Source organism: Falco punctatus, assembly GCF_963210335.1.
Source record: "Falco punctatus genome assembly, chromosome: 3".
NCBI classification, from domain to species: Eukaryota; Metazoa; Chordata; class Aves; order Falconiformes; family Falconidae; genus Falco; species Falco punctatus.
In genome coordinates, this window is record NC_137582.1 from 24870923 (window position 1) to 24889520 (window position 18598).

Consider the following 18598-nt stretch of genomic DNA (forward strand, 5'->3'; position numbering starts at 1 on the left):
CATTTAACTGGCCGGCCTCTCTGTATGGTGTATTGATTCACTGCTGATGCTCACGAAAGGGCAGGAGGGAGATATTAAGTAATGTAAGATTTTCCAGAGCTCTGCATTATACCCCTAGTTGCATTTGACAGCCTCAGTAGATGAGGTGAAGGGAGACTTTGTCCACTTCTCTCACTGGGAGGCCAGTCCAACTTCTAAGGTGGTGCTGATAAAAAGTCCCTTCAACTCCAAACCACACCACCCAGTTCTTTCTACTCTTTTAAAATATCTTCCATTAAAGGCCTCCCATTACGCCAGTACAGATAACACGCTAGCCACTGTTTTCTGGACTGTTGGTTCAGGCAGTGAGGAGATGGATGCTTGGAGAATGGCTCTTGTGAGGAGCCACTGGTAACATACAGGGATCTTTTGTTTCCCTCTTCCCATGTCCTGACAGACACTGTAACTGGATTTCCACAACTCTCCATCAGGAAGCAGGCCCCAAAGGGACAAGAAGCAGAGCTTGATGTGGCTGGCAGCATGGCAGGGGCCTCACCAACCAGGACCCGAGCAGGGCAGGCTCAGGCAGCTCAGACTCCAGACTGTCAGGCAGGCCTCTGGTGATGAGGCAGATCTGAGGATAAACCAGAGAGTCAGTCTGCTAGTCCAGAATCAATAGAGTCCACAGGGAGTCAGCTGTGGCCAAACTGAAAGGCAGCACTGCTATGGTGTTGCTCAGGTGGGGACTGACACCCTTCTTTCTGCAGAACCTGCCTTCAATAAGAGAAAATATATGCAATGCTGGTTTTAAGTTTAAGCACCATTTCAAAACTATTTGTGTAGCACCTTTTGATTATGATTTTGAAAGTGTAACACCTTTCAGAATACTTTTCTGACTAAAGCAGCAACTGGAAAATAATCTTCATCTGCATTTACCCATAAAAGCAAAACTGCAAACGTGGCACACTGGGGGTGGTCAGGTTATGAAGAAAGCTAGTGACATTTCCTTCAAGAACACGTTCAGGTTTTGGCTTAATAGACTATATACTCAATAGGAAATATGCCACAGTGAGAATGAAACATTTCAAAATATGCATATAAACACACATACTTAATATAAATACTACCAGAGTGGCTCACCCACACTGTCCTCCTAAGTGCACAACAGACCTGTGTGTGTCTGGTACATTAATGGGTAAAAAACCTGGAAACTGGCAGACCACTAATGAAAAATAACTGTCTTCATAAAAACGTAATTCTGCAACTTCAAATTTAGGAATAATATAAACAACATTTCTAAAAGAAATTTTGCAAGCATAAATACTTCTCTGTTCAAAAATGTCATTAACCCTTACCTCTTAAGTTTTTAACTTGGATTCCTTTGGATCAGTTAGTTTTCCCAAAGAGATCTTCTTAAATCTTAGATATTTCATTGCCACAGCAAATGTAGTACTGCTACAGTAAACTAATAAAGTTTATTAGGGAACTACTTTTTTTTTTTTTTTTATTAGTGCGTTTATTTTCTTTTACAGGTGTTAGGTATTACAAATACCAATCACCTCACCTGACAATTTGCAAGCTTGCTAGTGTCATATCTTTACATCTAAAGCAATTTCTACCTCAGCCACTGGATAGTTGCCATCCCAATATGTTCATGTTTCTATGTAATAATGTCATTCTGTCTATAAAAGGGAAACAGTCCCTCTTTCGATATGAATTCCTCTTCCTCTGGTATATGCACTTAATTTACTTGTGTGCTCTCTCACTGTTCAGTAATTTGTTAAAGCTATGAATAGCTTTTTTATCTAAGTGTACCTTTCCTCAGTTACAGTCCTGTTGAATTGTGCAGTAACTTGAGCTTGACATTTGCAGAAGAGATTTTACCCTCGACAAGTGTTTGACTCTGGTCAAAATAAAGTTTTTATAATTTCAACCACAGAAAAATTTACTATAAAATTCAGAAGTAAATGTCTATACTGCTGCTACAAATTAATATTCTGCTCTTTGAAATTTCATCGTTAACTGTCCTGAAACTCTAGATGAGATGGAGAAGTTCCATCATTAGATACATTTTCTATTCCTTTGCAGTATTCCTATCCAGCTATTTTTCATAAAATCTAAGTACTGTCAAAAAAGTTTGCCTAAGTTTAGGCAAATGTGTGTCCTAGTGTGTGTGAAAATGTGTCCCCTTTCCAAAGTAAGTAGGCAAGTAGTCATGAATGCCTCTTTTCTCTCTAAAGGTCTCCAGGCTGAAGCTCTGCTCTCCACTGTCTCTGCCAACATACCTTAAATTCCTTCCCTCATGCACATTAAGGCTTGATACGCCTTGTAGAGGAAATTTCCAGACTGGTGATCTTGGTGACAGGCGTTTGTAGGAAAATTCAACAAACTGACTTTTAATAAGCATATGATATATTAAAAAATATATTTGAAACAGTAAAAGGTGTCCACCAAGTAATTTTTTGGGCAGCAGTGGCCAAGAGAGACCAAAGAGCAGCAGTAACTGCCTAGATCTCCTCGCGCTCAGAGTAGATTGCAGACATTCAACCTTCTGCTGGACTGGGCAGTTTTCGTTGTTCCCCTGAGAGTGATCCAAGGGGATCTTCTTTAGCATCTCTCTGCGAGGCACTGACCTTCACAGTGAAGCCTGGCCAGCTGGAACCCTCAGTCAGCCTAGAGGTATACCCACCTCAGGTTGGAAGAGGCTGGTTGGTTTGTTCAGTGATGTGAAGAACTCAGAGGTGATAAAGAATGTGTGACTTCAGCCTCATGCTGAAAAAATTTCCTGGAGAGTTGTTCCTGGATTCTTCTCCCTGCTGATGGCAACAGCTCCTCCTTGCTAGGGTGTTTCTGTATACAATTACAAAGGGTTAATATACAGAATCAGTGCTGGGAGTAGGTACCAGAACCCAGTTTCCCTTGTCCCTGCCAGGCAAGTGAGCTAACCAAGAGGATACAGAGCCAGGCTTCCTTTTGCTCTCTCAATTACTATTTTTGTCACAGTAGCACAAGTAAACGGAGGTATCGGAGTTCATCCCCCCATAACTCATGACAGAAAAGGCTGTAGCTTGTCAGTAAGGCCATTCACCCAGCAGGCAGAAGATTTAAAGTGAGGGATTACTTACATTTTGGGAGGTCGGGAAGGAGGTGACTAACCCATCTCTTTTCTTTCCCAAATAATCTACCAGCTGTTTAGATCTTGACTGTGTGATTTAACTATTAGGTTCTCTATACAAGTTAGCCCAATTATTTCTTCTTCATTCAGCTGCATCCTAAAGAAAGCAGTGCCTGCTGCTGCACTTTGGCAGGAAGTAAATCCCCTCAATAAGTGCAAGGTGTGCTTGGGATTCGTATCTCAGGGGGGTTAAAGCATTCTGCTCTGGCTCCTAGATCCCGGTTTCCTTTAGGAATGACTGAGTATCTCTGAATACTTTTAGCTGCAGACAACAGAGCAATAGATGATTATGATTCGTATTGGCTCTCGGTCATTATTGGTTTTAATAGATAGAACAAACGCATAAACTAAAATAGAAAATAGTATTAGAATTGGCAGGGGGGAAAAAACAGCCTAGGGTTTTTATATCAGAAGAAAATTTATGCTTTATATTCCTTATAAGCTTTATATTCCTTATAATCCTCATGTTCCTCATCTGCAAATTAAGGTGAAGATGATGGGACCTGTTCTTTATACAACTAATTTATCACTTCATTACTAAATAGAAAATCTTCCTTTCCATCCTGTAGCGTGTATGTAGTCATTAAGTAATCTTGCTTGACTTACACACATAGCCTTTCTTGTGTTTCTTAGTAAGGAAAAAATAATTATATGCACTGAATTCAAGTTATTAGAAGATGGAACCTAGGCATAGTGTTAGCATTTGAATTCAAATTCTCTAAATACTTGAGTATCTAGCATATTGCTTTATCAAAACAGTTGTCTACTTATGTGTGCATGTCTGCGTGCATAGGAGAGAGTACATAGCGTGGAAAGATGATGAAGTTTTGTTGGGGAAAGCATTTAGGAAAGCAAAGGATTTTCTTTCTAGTTTTTTTTGGGGGGGGGGTTGTTGGTTTTTTTTGGTTTTGGGTTGTTGTTTTTTTTTTAGGGGGAGAGAATCATGAAACTGTTCTTTGTTTCTTCATGCTTCAGCATTTGTTAGAGAAATTTCTACCTATTGGTAAAAGGTGAGTTTCTTTTTTTTTGGATTTTGGTTTTTTTCCATGTCCTTTTCCAGATCTAATTATCTCATTTCAAGAATTATTCCAAAGTTGAGAAAAGAACTTAATAGAAAAAAAAAAAAAACCTCCTTAAATTAATAATGAATCCTCCCTTTTCTCATTTTAAAACAAATCAATTCAGCAAAACCCACCTATGTTTTAGCTCAAAAACTTCAAAACTCAAGTTCTTATCTGAGCACTTGTGTGCCAAGCCTAAGTGGCTGTTGGAAATGTTGAGCTCCCAAAATCTGACTAAAATCAATTGCAGCTTCAGACAAACTTTACTGTCTCAGTAAAATGTGGATTGGGACATCTAGATCCCAGTTTTGATGGGGTGAAAAAAACAACAACAGGTGGTTTTGAATATAACTCCATAAGCTTGTAAATATAGTCTATAGGAGACAGCAATCAAAGAAAGGAAATGAGGAAGTGAAATAAATACATTTTTTACTTCATTACCAAGTTTTCCTGTTTACCTCATGATAGTGAGAAAGCATTTTATTAAATGATCATAAAATATTATTGCAGCAGTCACTAGGCAGAAGCCAGGCATAGATAATACTCTTTCTGATATTTATTTAACAGGGGAAGAACAATCCTCTTCTGTCCATTGACTATTTGGTGAAACACCTCCTTGCAAACAGTATGTCAACAGGTATTTTAAAATGTAATCTGAACTACTCAAATATTAGCAAGCTGATCCAGTATTTGCACAGAAACATCTCAGAGTGAAATGCACAGGAAAAAGTTAACAGATTAGCTAGATACGAGCATTTTTTAATCCAAGTTACAAAAAAATACTTTGTAATGCTTAACTGGCTATTGCCACTTCCATCACAGACTCTAAGGGCATTGCATTCCACCCGGTTGAACCTGTACTGGGGCTAACAGCTTCTGTTTGTGTTCAACTAAAGCAGCAGTTCTTTTTATGGAAACTTAATTAAAAGCTTCACCTTGGAAAGTGTTAGAAAACAGCATCTAAGATGCCACTCATCTTTTCCAGAACAGAGGAGTTAAAAAGCAGAGGACATTTATACAAATCAGTGAACTGCTCTGGACCTTAACTGCCTCTGTTTCTTTTGCAAGGGAGCAGAAGTATAAACACAGAGTATTCTTGTTTTCCTTTCTCAGCTGGAAGAAACTGAGCTGCTGCTGCCAGCTTTGGGGAACCCTCATAGGCAAGTACTGCATTTCCAGAAAGTTTGGGTAACACTAAACTAAAGCAGCTCTTCCAGAAAGGTATCCTGTACTCAGGAAAGCATTGAAAAATGAAGGATCCACTCACTATACTACCTCATAGTTGGTTCCATTGATTAAGCAACTGTGCTTACACAAATGCCATCTCATTTTAAGTTTGAATTTGTTCGATTTCTATTTCTGTCTACTCTTTATTCCTTGCTCTGTTAAAGTGCCCTTTGTTTCCTGTTTTCTCCCTGAGGAAGTTCTGACACATCACAACCATATATTCTATCAACAGCTTTCTTTTAAATAAACTAACGCTGGGGGATTTTTAAAGCTTAACTAGCAGTGCTAGCCACCAGCCACCAATTCCTTTTTCTCTTTCGGTACTCCATGTTTTCCTTCTTCCTCTCAAAACTGCGAGTTGTACATCATGAGCATCAGTCTCATCAATGCAGTATACAAAGCTAAGATCAGTGTTATGCTCATCTCTGTTCATATGTATTCAAAGATCCTGTGGAAGCAGATGATATTTTTTTCACTATGATTTCCAGTGTCATTGCTTTCCAGAGAATTAAGCATTGCTTTTGCCTTCTGCACTAGACGTAAAAACTCAACACTGCACTGACTTTTTACGCAGGCAGTTGATGGGAGCCAGCCAACAGAAGAGGCCAGGTTGCGCTGCCCTTGTCAGTATTCACCCATGGGCTGCCAGCTGCAGATTTTATCAGCAGCAGCTTGATACTTTACCTCAGGATCAATGATTGAAATAATAGATAACCGCTTTCCTAGGAACTCAAAGAAACAGAAATCAGCAGGGATTTCTTAGAGGGATGTTTTTTATGATCTACTACTAAATCACTTCACTACTGATAAAGTAAGTGTAAAGAACATTTTTAATAATACTGTTCAGATGGAGAGCACCGTGTTAATTGTGAAATACAGTGAAGCGAGATTAGGCCCTTTCTCATTCCAAGCAGAATGCTGATTAACCTATTAATTACACTGAAGTGGTGAAGTATAAATTATTTATGAGGAAAGGAATTCCTTTTTCCTCATTTGGGGCTGCAGTCATTACAAATTTGGCTCTACAGCCACAGCTGTTTCTTTTAGAATCCGAACAGCTTTGAAAAACAGGCCAAGTAGAACAAAATTCTAATTTCAATTGCAAACACTTAGAAATTTAAAGAAAGCCAGCAGGTAAAAACATTGGATATTTTTCATTGCTTCAGTGAAAACTCAATCACTAAGTTAAAGCCAAACTATCAAGGCGCCACAATCACTACAATTAAACATATTCCATTATGTGAAAGAAAAGATGAAGACACGGCCTTGGTACTGCAGAGCTGTCATCCCAAAGAACCCTCCAGAGAGAAGAACTGAGAAGCAGTAGTAATTTTTTAATAGAACTGATGGACTCTTACTGGATTTAAACAGACTTCAGACATACTTGTTCTCCAGTGATAAAAGTCCATTCTGAAACATTATGACAGTAAACAAGGATGAAGAAGAATAGGAAAAAAAGAACAGAAAAATATTCAAAAGCCTGTGGTGGCAAAATGGTAAGGTTCTATCTAAGATGTGATGTACGTTTGACATCCCAGCAGGATTTCTTGGTGATGTTAATGTTTTATAACATTTTTTGACTGAACTATTTCAATGTGGAAAAGTATTCATGAAGAAATATCAAACCAGTTATAATCTAACCAGTTTCAGTTCACTGTGTATTTCAGACCCCTCAGGGCCTGACTAAGGGAGAGGCTAAATAATGTTTTTCTGTTGGTTTTTCATTGACAGAGTAGGACTATTCAATTCACTGCCACATAGAATTTGGATTAGTGCACATGCACAGCTATACCAATTTACTCTAGCTGTTATCTGACCCATTATTTCAATGTTCAATGTCAATTTACAAACTGATTGTATTTTATACAGGCTCATCTACAAAAAGACTGGGCTGAATCAACTACTAGAGTGTATATATAGGGCTGTCATCTAAAAGAAGTATAAGCCCACAGCTGAAGTAATTCACATCACTCCTAAATTGTCACTTCTTGGCTACTTAGTTCTGAGTGCTGTCTACCTTTGTAAGGAACAGATGCATTTCATGACACTGAAAATGCTTAAGCTTTTTCTTCAACTTCAAAATAGTTAATGCATCTATCCGTATGTGCTATAGGTATGGAACCTTTAACAGTACAGATCTTACTTTTCGGTGTGTGGAAAAAAAACCTCAACAGGACAATAACGTTGTGGCTGAATCCTGAATGTTGCTGATTGTTTTCAATACTCAACCAAATGAGTAGAAACTGAGATAGTGCAGAGAATAGTTTGCAAAACAAAGCCACCCTGTGCATCTGAGAACAAAACCTGAAGTTAAAACCAAAATAAGGCCACTAAGGGGACCAATTTATTCCACAGGAAACCATCTCCCATTGCTGATATCACCCCATATCTAACTTCATTCTTAGAAGATCCATGAAGATACCTCTGGCCCGTCAGCTTGGTGTAAGTTGGATCTGCACATGTTGTCAAACATGCTTTTTGCCTAGCTGCCAAGTGGAGGCTGCACTGGTGTGATGAGCAAAACTCACTGCAGGAACAGACAGCAGCCAATGTTAGCCTGAGATGGAAGCCACTAACTGGTGTGTGTGTGGAAGGCAGGCACTCTCCTCTTCCTTCAGGGTCTTTGAATGCTCTTGCACTTTAAGCCAGTCTTGGGCAGAATTTTACCACATAATTTTGGAGGCGTGTGAATAAGCTGTTTGTCAAGCCTTTAACTTCAGATTGGTTAGCACAACTTTCTGAAAATCTATGCGACATTCAGCCTTCACTCTGTGCCAAGCATGAGCTGCCTACAGAGGAGAACTACACTGCATTTACAGCAACTGCACTTCAACTGTCATGTTCTGGCTGGAATCTCAAATGTTTACTAATGAGACAACAAGCCTTCCACGGTTTGCTCTATGAATACCTTAAGTCTGGCCCTCTTCCACCACACTAAAGGAAATAAAATGGAAGCTCTGGAGCACATTATTGTGTGCCCACAACACACTGCAGCCATTCATTAAGCAAAGGCTTTCAGAGTCATGCAAAATATCGAAGAACATTAGCAAAGATCTCTAGGAACAAAAAAGTAAGAATATGGAAGATATTTTATGGCCTTGCCATACATTAAACATACACTCATCTGGTGTATATTCTGCTAGATTGCATGAAGAAATATTCTGTACTCCATCAGTTACTAGCTTTGGGTAAATCAAGTCTAGAATGAAGATTAAATATACATGTATGCAATTCAAACAGAACGTACTCATTGCAAATGAAGTTGCAATCAAACTCTGAATTAACATACTGTGCTGGTTTTGACTGGGATGGAGTTATCTTTTCCATAGTAGCTGGTATGGGGCTACATTTTGGATTTGTGCTGAAAACCATGTTGATAACACAGGGATGTTTTTGTTACTGCTGAGCAGGGCTTACCCAGAGCCAGGGGCTTTTCTGCTCCTCACCCCACCCCACCAGTGAGTGGGCTGGGGGCACAAGGAGCTGGGAGGGGACACAGCCGGGACAGCTGACCCCAACTGACCAAAGGGATATCTCGTACCATATGATATCATGCTTGGCATATAGAGCTGGGGGAAGAATAAGGAAGGAGGGATGTTTAAACTGATAGCGTTTGTAATCTTTCTGCGTTACGAGCCCGTTTCCCTGGGGATGGCTGAACACCTGCCTGCCGGTGGGGAGTGGTGAATTAATTCCTTGCTTTGCTTGCGTGTGCGGCTTTTGCTGTACCCATTGCACTGTCTTTATCTCAACCCACGAGTTTTCTCACTGTTACCCTTCCAAACACCCCCCCATCCCACTGTAGGGGGAGTGAGTGCATGGCTGCGTGAGGCTTAGTTTCCAGCTGGGGTTAAACCATGACACAAATTCAACGCAAATAAACTTTTTAAAACCCAAGACGGACTTCTAAGTGGACAAAAGAATTTTCTTCTTTCTGACGTCCACCATTACTCGATAGGGTAGAGACAATAACATACAACAAGTATGCTCCAACTGGCATAAAGGCAGATTTGAAACAGTGCAGCCCAGGCCCTCAGGAGGAGTATCCACATACTGCAGCAGATTGATCCTGGCTCCTGCGATGTTCCAGCCTCAGCAGGAACTTGCTCTTGTGTAGACAACAGGCGGCGGTGCTGGGTGACACCTTGTGCCATCGAGCGCCGGCATTGCCCAGCGTACACCGGCTTTTGTCCAGCGCCACACCCTCCTCTCGCGTCTCCGCCGCCGTTCGCTGCCTGAGCAGCCAGGCCGGCAGCACTGCCGCAGCCCTGTGCCGCCGAGCCGCCCCCACGGCGAGCGCGCGGGCGCAGCCCCGGGCGCGGCGGGGCCAGTGCCGGGCGGGGCGTTTCCCCGCAGGGAAGCCCGGGGCGGAGCAGCGCCCCCCGCGCCGTTCCCCACGCGTGAGGCGCGGCTGCCCCCGCGCGGCTCCGACGGCAGCCGCTCGCAGCGGCGGCGGGAAGGGCACGAAGCCCCGGAGCGGGCGCCCTGCAGTGACAACTTGTAAGTGCTGTTCTGCTCAGTACTGCGAGTCAAGTCGATTCATTTTTCCCAGTAGCCGAATCCCAACAGCACCTACCTGCTCATTCGGCTTCTGCTTCTCCTGCGCTCCCTAACCTTTCGGACGCCTCAAACAGAAGCTGGCAAAAATTAACTGTTGTCACTTCAAAGCCCCTTGCCTGATCCTCTCTATTAATTAAGTTGGGGTTTTTTTTGCAGTTATTTATAAACCTGGCTGATGTTGCAGTTACATTTTAAATTTTTGTATCTGGATCATCGTAAGAGACTTCTGTTGGCAAATTACTGTATTACGCTGAAATTTCAAGAGGCCCCAAAGAAACACATAATTAAAAATTACCAGCAATATGTGCAAAGCTGGAAAACAGTAGTTGTCATGGATCAGAATAGTTACTCTTTTTTTTTCATTAAAGTAAATGTGAAAACAAAAGAGAATTGCTGATGAAAATACAACTGCCTTTTTTTTGTTTGAAGAATTCAGCCTCTTACCAGTTAGTATTTGCAACACAATTCAGAGGCTTCAACCACTCTAGCAAAGAAGTTGCAAGAGGAATGCCACCAACAGTTTGATGCAGTCTTAACTTCTTTGTCCTGTCCAGCTACTAGAAAGGATATGCTCAGGAGTATGCCATATCACATTTTCCACAGGCTTTTTTCCCCCATTCTGCATTTCTAGTCAACATAACTTGTTAATTTCTTTTCTTTAAAAATCTAAGCAAGTTTGCACAACCATATAAAATTATGGATTATTAAAAAGTGGAATAGGTGATACCACATTACAGTGCACTGACATAGAGAAAACGCTTAGAACCACAAGTCCACAAAATTTTTTATCAAAATAACACCAAGTTTAAGAAACTGATGCAGTGCAAAGAAACTTCAGCTCATCATACAAAAAAAAAAATAATTCCATACTTAAGTATGTAAACTGCATTCCAATCCTGACATGACTGACATAGTACAGAAAGAGAAAACACTGTAACCCAGATGAACATCAAAGTTAAAGACTGGCATGCTGGGCAAGAAAGGTTCTTATTCTTTGCAGGAGTTCCTTCTTTACGCTGTCTGGTACCAAGGCTGTAACACACAGAAGAAAGGAAGAGTTAAAAAACCCAAAATTAAAAAATATGCCTACATCAACCTTTTAAAACAGCTACTTTATTATTTGTTTGTTATTGCAATTCTGTTAATTCCTAAAGTAACTGAAACTTCTTGATTTTCAAATAGCAGATCTATATTTTCCCATTCAAAATAGGCTAAAACTGAAGTCTACTGAGAACACTTGTTACTGGCAGGTTTTTGCCTAGCCATAGTCAAGAAAATTGGAAAGTTTAAGGGAAAGAACTATTGAACAGTAGATAGGATATAATCACTAGAAACTAGCTGATTATCCTACCTTTTCTTCTTCACAAATTTGAGACCAAAAAAAATAATCTCAGACATGACCTCAGAGTAAGGGTCTCCAGCAAGTTATTTTAAAGGTCTATTTTCATTTAAGACTTAAAGTTTCTCCCACTAACACTAAAGCCTAATAAAGAGTCCAATATAAATTGCCTATATAAGTTGTCTATACAAAGACAACTGCAATATTTCCTGAAGAGATTCTGTTTTTCTCTATATGCTACATCCTTTCCTTTTCCCATTACACAAGTACTGGTAGTTCCTACTTTCCATCTTAAAAAGAATTGGAATTTTTATCTCTGCTGCGTACCTCAGGTTGTCTTGAGACCATTAAGTCAATTATAAAGATGAATACAGACTCATGACTAAATAATGTAACCTGTAGAAGTAATCTACACACACAGCTCATTACATATTTTTAACGGCTGTTGCATAATACAAATTCTCTTTTATTTGTAGTTAATCTTAACCTATTAACATTTTTCCTTGAATCCAACACAGGCAAATTCATAATGATGCTTTCAAAATATTAATGAAATACAGGTAGGTATGTTTACTGTGGTACTGCCATATCCACATTGGCATTTTCTTACCTCTGCCTTTTGGAGTGATTTCTGCCACCAAATCGTCAACAGTAACATGCTCTAATCCTTTTTCTTTAATGACATCTGAGGAAGACCAAGACCAATATTTTAAGTCTTTCAATCTATTCATTAGAAGACAAAACCTGTATGTGTAGGTCATCAGGGAATATGAAGTCATACACTGCAGGTTATTAACTCAGTACTTACTGCATTGTACAGTGCATTTAGTCTCTCATTCATATCGCAGGTTTAAGGATGGGAACTTGTCGCTACTGATGCATCTTGATCAGCTCGTATTTTAAAATCCAACGTTACAAAGTTTAAGCTTATCTGAGCATTACCAGATGTGTACATTACTGGAGTGTTGTAGCAGTTCACAAGTTGGTCTGCTTATCTCTTCAAACACATTTTATGTAATAGTGAGAAAGAGATGCAATTGGAAAAAGACTTTGGAACATACAAGGGAGAGCAGAGAGACAGCAAATACTTACTACTCTTCCTAACTGGTTTAAACAATGTCTCCCTCTCTATTTCAGCAAAGTAAAAAAGCATATCTGAAAGAATGGTATACATCTACAGCAAAACAAAAGCTACGCTAAAGACATACCGTGTGATTAATATATACCAGTATTTAAACGATTGCCTATTTATAACACCCTGAAGACTACTGAAAAATGCAGAAGTCAATGCTGAGTAGAAACTTCAATTCAGTAGCATAATCCTAAAATATTTTGTCTAAACTTGATTAGTTTTAACTGTATGTCAGTACATAGGATTGATTGTCCCCAAGACACTGTTTTCTGAACTGACACCACATGAACTATTTATAAACTGATTTTCTTGGATGAATTGTCTGTAGAAATTAATCCTGGATTCCTCAATTACTGGCCCTTATCCACAATGGCAAGAGGCTCTAGAACAAGTTACCAAACCCCAATCCCAAACCAAAAACCAATCCAAAAAAACCCCACCACAACGCAACAACAACAGCAAAAAAACACCTAACCACCACAAATTCCTCTCTGTCCTTTCTTTTGGAGGTTATTAGGGCTTTAACAGAGACAAACGAACTTATATTTGCATTCTCAGCAGCTGAAGCTACAGTTCAATGTGCTAATGTAAACCAAGTAATTTTATATAACTTTACTATAGCACAGGATAAAGTATGCAATTGAGAAGGCAGATAAATATCTCTTTTGCTATCTGTACTATTGAAATGGATTGTCTCTGGCAGTGACATCAGGCAGACAACTGCAAGCAAGGATCATTTCAGCCTTCTCTGCAAAACCACCTATGAAAACAATTTAACACACTCAGCCCTACAAAAAGAAAGACTTTATAATGGAATATTGACTTGCTGGGCACAATAGACCAAAACAGAATTAAAGCTCAAGGTATTTGTTATTTGCTTTAAGGAAATTTTATCACATGATCACATTCCCAGATGCTTAAATACCATTTATAATAGTTTCATGCAATTTACAAGTCAGTAAATTGTAGTAATGCTAAAACTAAAGATTTGGTTATTTAGAGGCTCATCTGCTTGTTTTCTCTCATCTAAGTAGATTATCTTAGTTTCAAGAATGTATTCAGAGAGTACAAATGCACTTCTTTCTCTCCCATGTGCAGAAAACAAAGTTCTCTTAAGTTTCTAAGTTGCATACTGCTGCATTTGCTCCATGTTCCTTTATCTTAGCTTTTATTCTTCTGTGGTAAGGAAGTAATCTCTCTCAGAACAAAAAGTCTTATCATCATGATAAAGAATCAGTTGCAATGCTTTTATCAGAAGCTTAATAGAGATCAGATCAGAGAAGAAGTTTCAAGTTTTTTTTTCCCAAGATGGCAAGATTCTTGCATGCAGAGATACCTTCCTCTGGCCCAAGTCCCATTTTAATTGACTGTTAGGCAGTAAAGCCTTCATCTGGGCCTTTTATTTGGCCAGAACCACAGCTGATTACAAAGGGCATTAGTTATCTGACTATTGTTACCTTTGCAGTGTGCCTTCAACTGATCTTTCCAGCCGCATTCAATTAATTTGGCTCTCAGCAACTCTTTAAGGCTGTTAAGGCAATATATAATCTTGTTAGGAACAGCAAACATGCCTGAGAACTTAAATATGCTTCAGTGCCAAGCCAAGCCTACAATCACTACTCATAGCAAAACTCCCAGACCAGCAGCAGAAGTGGCTGAACAGCATGTGAATCCTAACCCAAATGGGTACCAATTTCTGTTTACCGTGTTGAACCACAAGGAGTTGGCAGATCAGGAGCTAATTCACAGTATTTCTTCAGGCAGTGTTGATGCTGCAGCCATGGAAAAGAGGTAGAAACCCTTGAACCACTTGAACTGTCAGAGTCTGTTAGCAAACGTATGCTAACTTTCAAAGTTAGAATATTTCACCTGAAACCTGGCCTTCAAAACAAATAAAACCTTCCCCCCTCTTTTCTGAAAGCAGAATTCTATACCACTGTCTTCAACTGCAGGTTTCTCTCCCCGGTTACACTTAACCTCATGCTGAGTGAAGATGAAGGGATCATATCTTATCTTCCTAAGTATGGTTAGCAATTGTAAGTGTAAGCAACAAGAATTCAGGCATTAAACAGAGAAGACACACAACAATCTGCTGCGATGATACATCTACTGCATATATCAGAAGAGAATATTGAAAGCTAACTAAAAAAAGTGAAAATTAGTACTGAAAAACAGATGGAAAAATGAAAGTAAGATACGATAAAATAACCTTTAACATTTTTATCCTTTATTCCATCAGCTAGCAAGCATACTTACCTTGTACCATAGTAAATAACTCTAGCAAGATTCTGTTTTTATGAATCAAAGGATTACAGCAAGAGGCTGAACTGTGTAGGTCTAATCCCTTTTACTCAGTGCATTGTGCAGAGGGCAGTTGAACTGATGACAAAAAGCAGAGTAATAATACAGGTTACATTCACTGCTTCTGGGTATTCAAGAAATCTGAGTGCTGTCTCTGATCACAGTACAGGTCTGGTAAAGGATGTTTATATTAGAGCTTTTGACACCCTGTCAAAACTCTTCTCACTCTTAAATTAGAATAAAATAGGTCCCAGTACCATTTCAAGAAATTGCTTGGTCTACTGAAGCTCTGGAATCTCCACAGACACCATGTCAGTCTACAAAAGTTAAGGCTAGGTACAGGGCTATGACCTAGAAACAAGACTCCTTCTCATAAAGGCCTCGAAAAATGAAGGAAGTGGAGGTTTTGATGTGTAGTGTTACTAGTAAAATCATAAGGGAAACTTCACAAGCATGCTAGTTATATGTAAATACAATGCAAATAGAACAGAGTGAAGAAGCAACAAAAGGCCAAGAACTAGCTGCCACTCTGCCTTGGATAATTTGTTGCCTTTATTGAGATCTCTACAACGACTTGCACAAGTGCTGTTTTATGTGTTTCACTGTATACTTCTTTCCCTAACAAGAGAAAAGATGGGAACCCAAGAAAAACTTAAGAGCAAAAAGGAAAGTTTTGCCTCGTTCTCTTTATCAAAAAAAAAAAACACCATTCAATGCTGAGTTGCATTTAATGGTGATTTTTACACGAACCAAGAGCTTTCCAACACAAAGTACCAGAATAAAATAAAGCTTTCGAATTCATAAACCAACCGCCCCATCCTTTATTTTCCCAGCTTCTCCTTTCAAGTATAAACCTGCAATAAAACTGTTCAAAAGGCAAAAAAAATCAGCTGTTGTTTTTTTTTATATATATATATATAACTTTATATAATACATAAGACTTTCATATGCAGGCATATGAAGAATTTAGAGTTAAGCTTAATTAATCTTTACTGCTAGGTGTACTTCATGGCTGATAACATTTAACGCCCCTTACTGGCACGGAGTAGGAAGCTTACTTACCGTTCTCGCTCTCCTGTCTCTATTAGCTTTTGGTTAATGGTTGCTCTCATCTGGGCGTCTTTATTCATGTTGGCAATCTGGGTTTGTCACCGACCTACACAGAACAGAACAGCGCTGTGACAAGCATCGGTGTCACCGGCACCACAAAAAGAACAGTCACCGGCGCAGCACTGCGCCCACTGACACACCCCCGCAGCGCCTGGCCGGCGCACCGGTACGTGACCCGCCCCGGAGGAGAGCACGCCCGCAGCCCCACCGGAACGGCACTGCCCGCCCCCCCAGCGCCGGGGGCACCGGCAGGTCACCAGGCGGCCGCGGCCCACCTCGCCGGGCACAGGCCCCCCGCAGCCCGACCCTCCCACCCGGCGCCTCACCCGCCCGGCCCACCCAGCGGCTCCCCCGCCGCGGCCGGAGCGAGGGCGTGGGCGCGGGGCTCGGCAGCGGGCACAGCCCCAGGCCCAAGCCCGGCGCGCTCCCGGCTCACCCCGCCGCGGCGCTGCCACTCCCCGGCGGCAGGACGTGGAACCGCCTCCCGGACGCACGTGCCGCCGCCCGCCCCCCCTCTCCTCGCTTGCGGGGGCCGCCGGGAAACGTAGTCCGGGACGGTGCCGCCGGCTAGGCGACTACAGCTCCCGGCGTGCCCCAGGGCTCCTGGCCGCGACCCGGCGCGGCCTACAGCTCCCGGCGCGCCCAGGGCTCCCGGCCCGGCCCGGACTACAGCTCCCGGCGTGCTCCGTCGCCGCCGCCGGCCGCCAGCGCGGCCCTTCCCGTGGTGCTCCGGGGCGGCTCCCGCGCGTCGCCTGAGGGGCCGCCGAGTTGCCGCCTGCTGCCAAGTTTTCCTTGGGGCCGCGGCATGGCGGGCGCCGCCCACTGCTCCCTGCGGGTCAAGCGCCTGCTCTTGGACCCCAAGTTCGAGGGCTACAAGCTGTCCCTGGAGCCGCTGGCCTGCTACCAGCTGGGGCTCGACGCGGGTGAGGAGTGGGGGTGGGTCCGGTGGCGTGCGCGGCGCGGGAGGGAGAGCCCACCGGGCTTCGCCTTCGCCCGGCGGCTCGGCCAGCCCCGTGGGCAGCGGGGAGGGTACCGGCTTCGTCCCAGTTGCCCTCCGTCCTTTTCCAGTGCTCCACAGCTCGGCCCGGCGGCCCTCGGTACAAGCCAAGTGTGCCCTGAGCCGGGGAAAGCCCGGCCCGCCTTACCGGGAGGCCTGCACCACTGTCTTCTGTCGGGATCAGCGGACGTTTCGGGACCTAGCGTTTCGTCGCGATTTTTGTCGTTGTAATTGACTGAAATGTCATTGGTATCTGCCCCACCCCTCTCCTAGCCTCATGTGGCTTCATGGTAGACCAAGGTTTCTGACTGCTGTCAGATCACTGCCTTACAGCTGTCTGCCCCTGTGAGTTTGGACTTAGTTTCTAAATGGGTAAGAAAATTTGTGTGCTAAATCTGGTCTTGGCTTGTGCACACGAGGTGACCAGCAGAGGTAGCTCAAAATGATAGTGTACATGTGAGTGTGATGGATTATGTGCGATTTAGAGAAATGTGTAGGAAACTGATACCGTCTACAAACAGAACAAATCTTCAGCAAATTAGTTATTTTTCTTCCTCATCCCACAGTTCAGAGGTGCATCTTCAGGCTATATATTCCATGCTCTGCTTTTTCTGCTAAGTATTACTAACGTTTGAGTTACTAGTCCGTTAATGGGCTAATTCACCGAAAAGAGCATTAGCGCAAAATTGTGTTGGGTATGTGCATACAACTTTAGCCACGCCCCCTGAAATCTCTCGGCATTGTACATTTATTGATTTGTGAAATTTAGGCCTTTTGTAAGGTGGATGAATTAGTGCCCTTTTTTTTTAATAAAGCTGGGACAGTAATACACAATTTGGGTGGACTATCTATTTCTATTTCTACCTCTATATGTTTACTGGAAAATATACCACTTTACAGTCACCCATTATGTGTTACTTTAGTTTTCTGTTGAATACATTGTATTAGTAATGGATCAGAAAGGTATGTTTGCTGTGGTGAATTGTCAGCAGTAACATGGAAGTTTTATGTGAATTGTGTATTGGAGGATAAGTGAATGAAATTGAGGTGAAACTGTATATGTATCTATGATAGGACTGGAAAATTTAATGAGTAACATTTTTGTTACGTATTTTTTCTTTTTACTGTAAGACTGGTTTAGGTGTCACCTTTCAAAAGGCAGTCCAAATGTGAGTGTATGTGTGTTGGGAGCATACTACAGCTGTGTCAAAGATGGCAATGGTTAGCGTAGCATAGTTACAGTCTCTTAGTTTGTCCTTTACTTGATGTTCTGCCTATGGTCAGACAAGCAATATGGTTCTTGGATAGTCAATTGTGCACCTATTCTAAATAGATGCGGATTACAGGTTTTCGTTAAAATATTTGAATGATGAAGTTGCTAATGGAGAGATGGATCTAGTCAGTTCTTGTTCAGATATTTTACATAACTGTTATAGTAAATCGTGTGATAGATGTCTATTAAATCCTACTAAATCATTAATACCAAGTCACTTATTCTGTTCTCTGCGTGCATGTGTGTATATATTTAGCTAGATATTGATCCACTGGAGACTGGAAAGCTGCGTTGTTATTTAAAACTAGCAACGTGAAATATAAACCAAACCAGGCCTAGTATCTTCTAGATGTTTTGTTTGTCCATATTTCAGCCTGCCTTAGGCCATACAGCTGATGCTCTGTTGTTGCTGGTTTTATTCTGCTTACTTCAAGGTGGTTTCCT

The 18598-nt window shown here is 41.5% G+C and overlaps 2 protein-coding genes across 5 annotated transcripts in view; one reads left to right on the forward strand and one right to left on the reverse strand.

The window, feature by feature from the left end:
• Window positions 1–10774: 10774 nt before the first annotated feature.
• On the reverse strand, window positions 10775–16445 carry ENY2 (ENY2 transcription and export complex 2 subunit). Of its 4 annotated transcripts, none has more exons than XM_080381579.1 (5): window positions 16321–16445; window positions 15837–15930; window positions 13931–14001; window positions 11952–12026; window positions 10775–11034 (listed from the first exon to the last, which is right to left on the reverse strand). In XM_080381579.1, exons 2-5 carry the CDS (start codon window positions 15902–15904, stop codon window positions 10958–10960), a joined length of 291 nt encoding a protein of 96 aa, XP_080237705.1. In that variant the 5' UTR covers window positions 15905–15930; window positions 16321–16445; the 3' UTR covers window positions 10775–10957. The 4 variants fall into 4 exon arrangements, with proteins under 4 accessions (XP_080237705.1, XP_080237707.1, XP_080237706.1 ...); XM_080381581.1 differs by having other exon boundaries at window positions 16215–16334; XM_080381580.1 differs by having other exon boundaries at window positions 16211–16330.
• Window positions 16446–16553: 108 nt separating this feature from the next.
• Window positions 16554–18598, forward strand: part of NUDCD1 (NudC domain containing 1) — a 41495-nt gene continuing 39450 nt past the window's right edge. Inside the window, exon 1 of the mRNA XM_080381566.1 lies at window positions 16554–16807. Within this exon, the coding sequence (XP_080237692.1) occupies window positions 16690–16807 (118 nt within the window). The 5' untranslated portion in view covers window positions 16554–16689. The remainder of the gene's footprint in view (window positions 16808–18598) is intronic.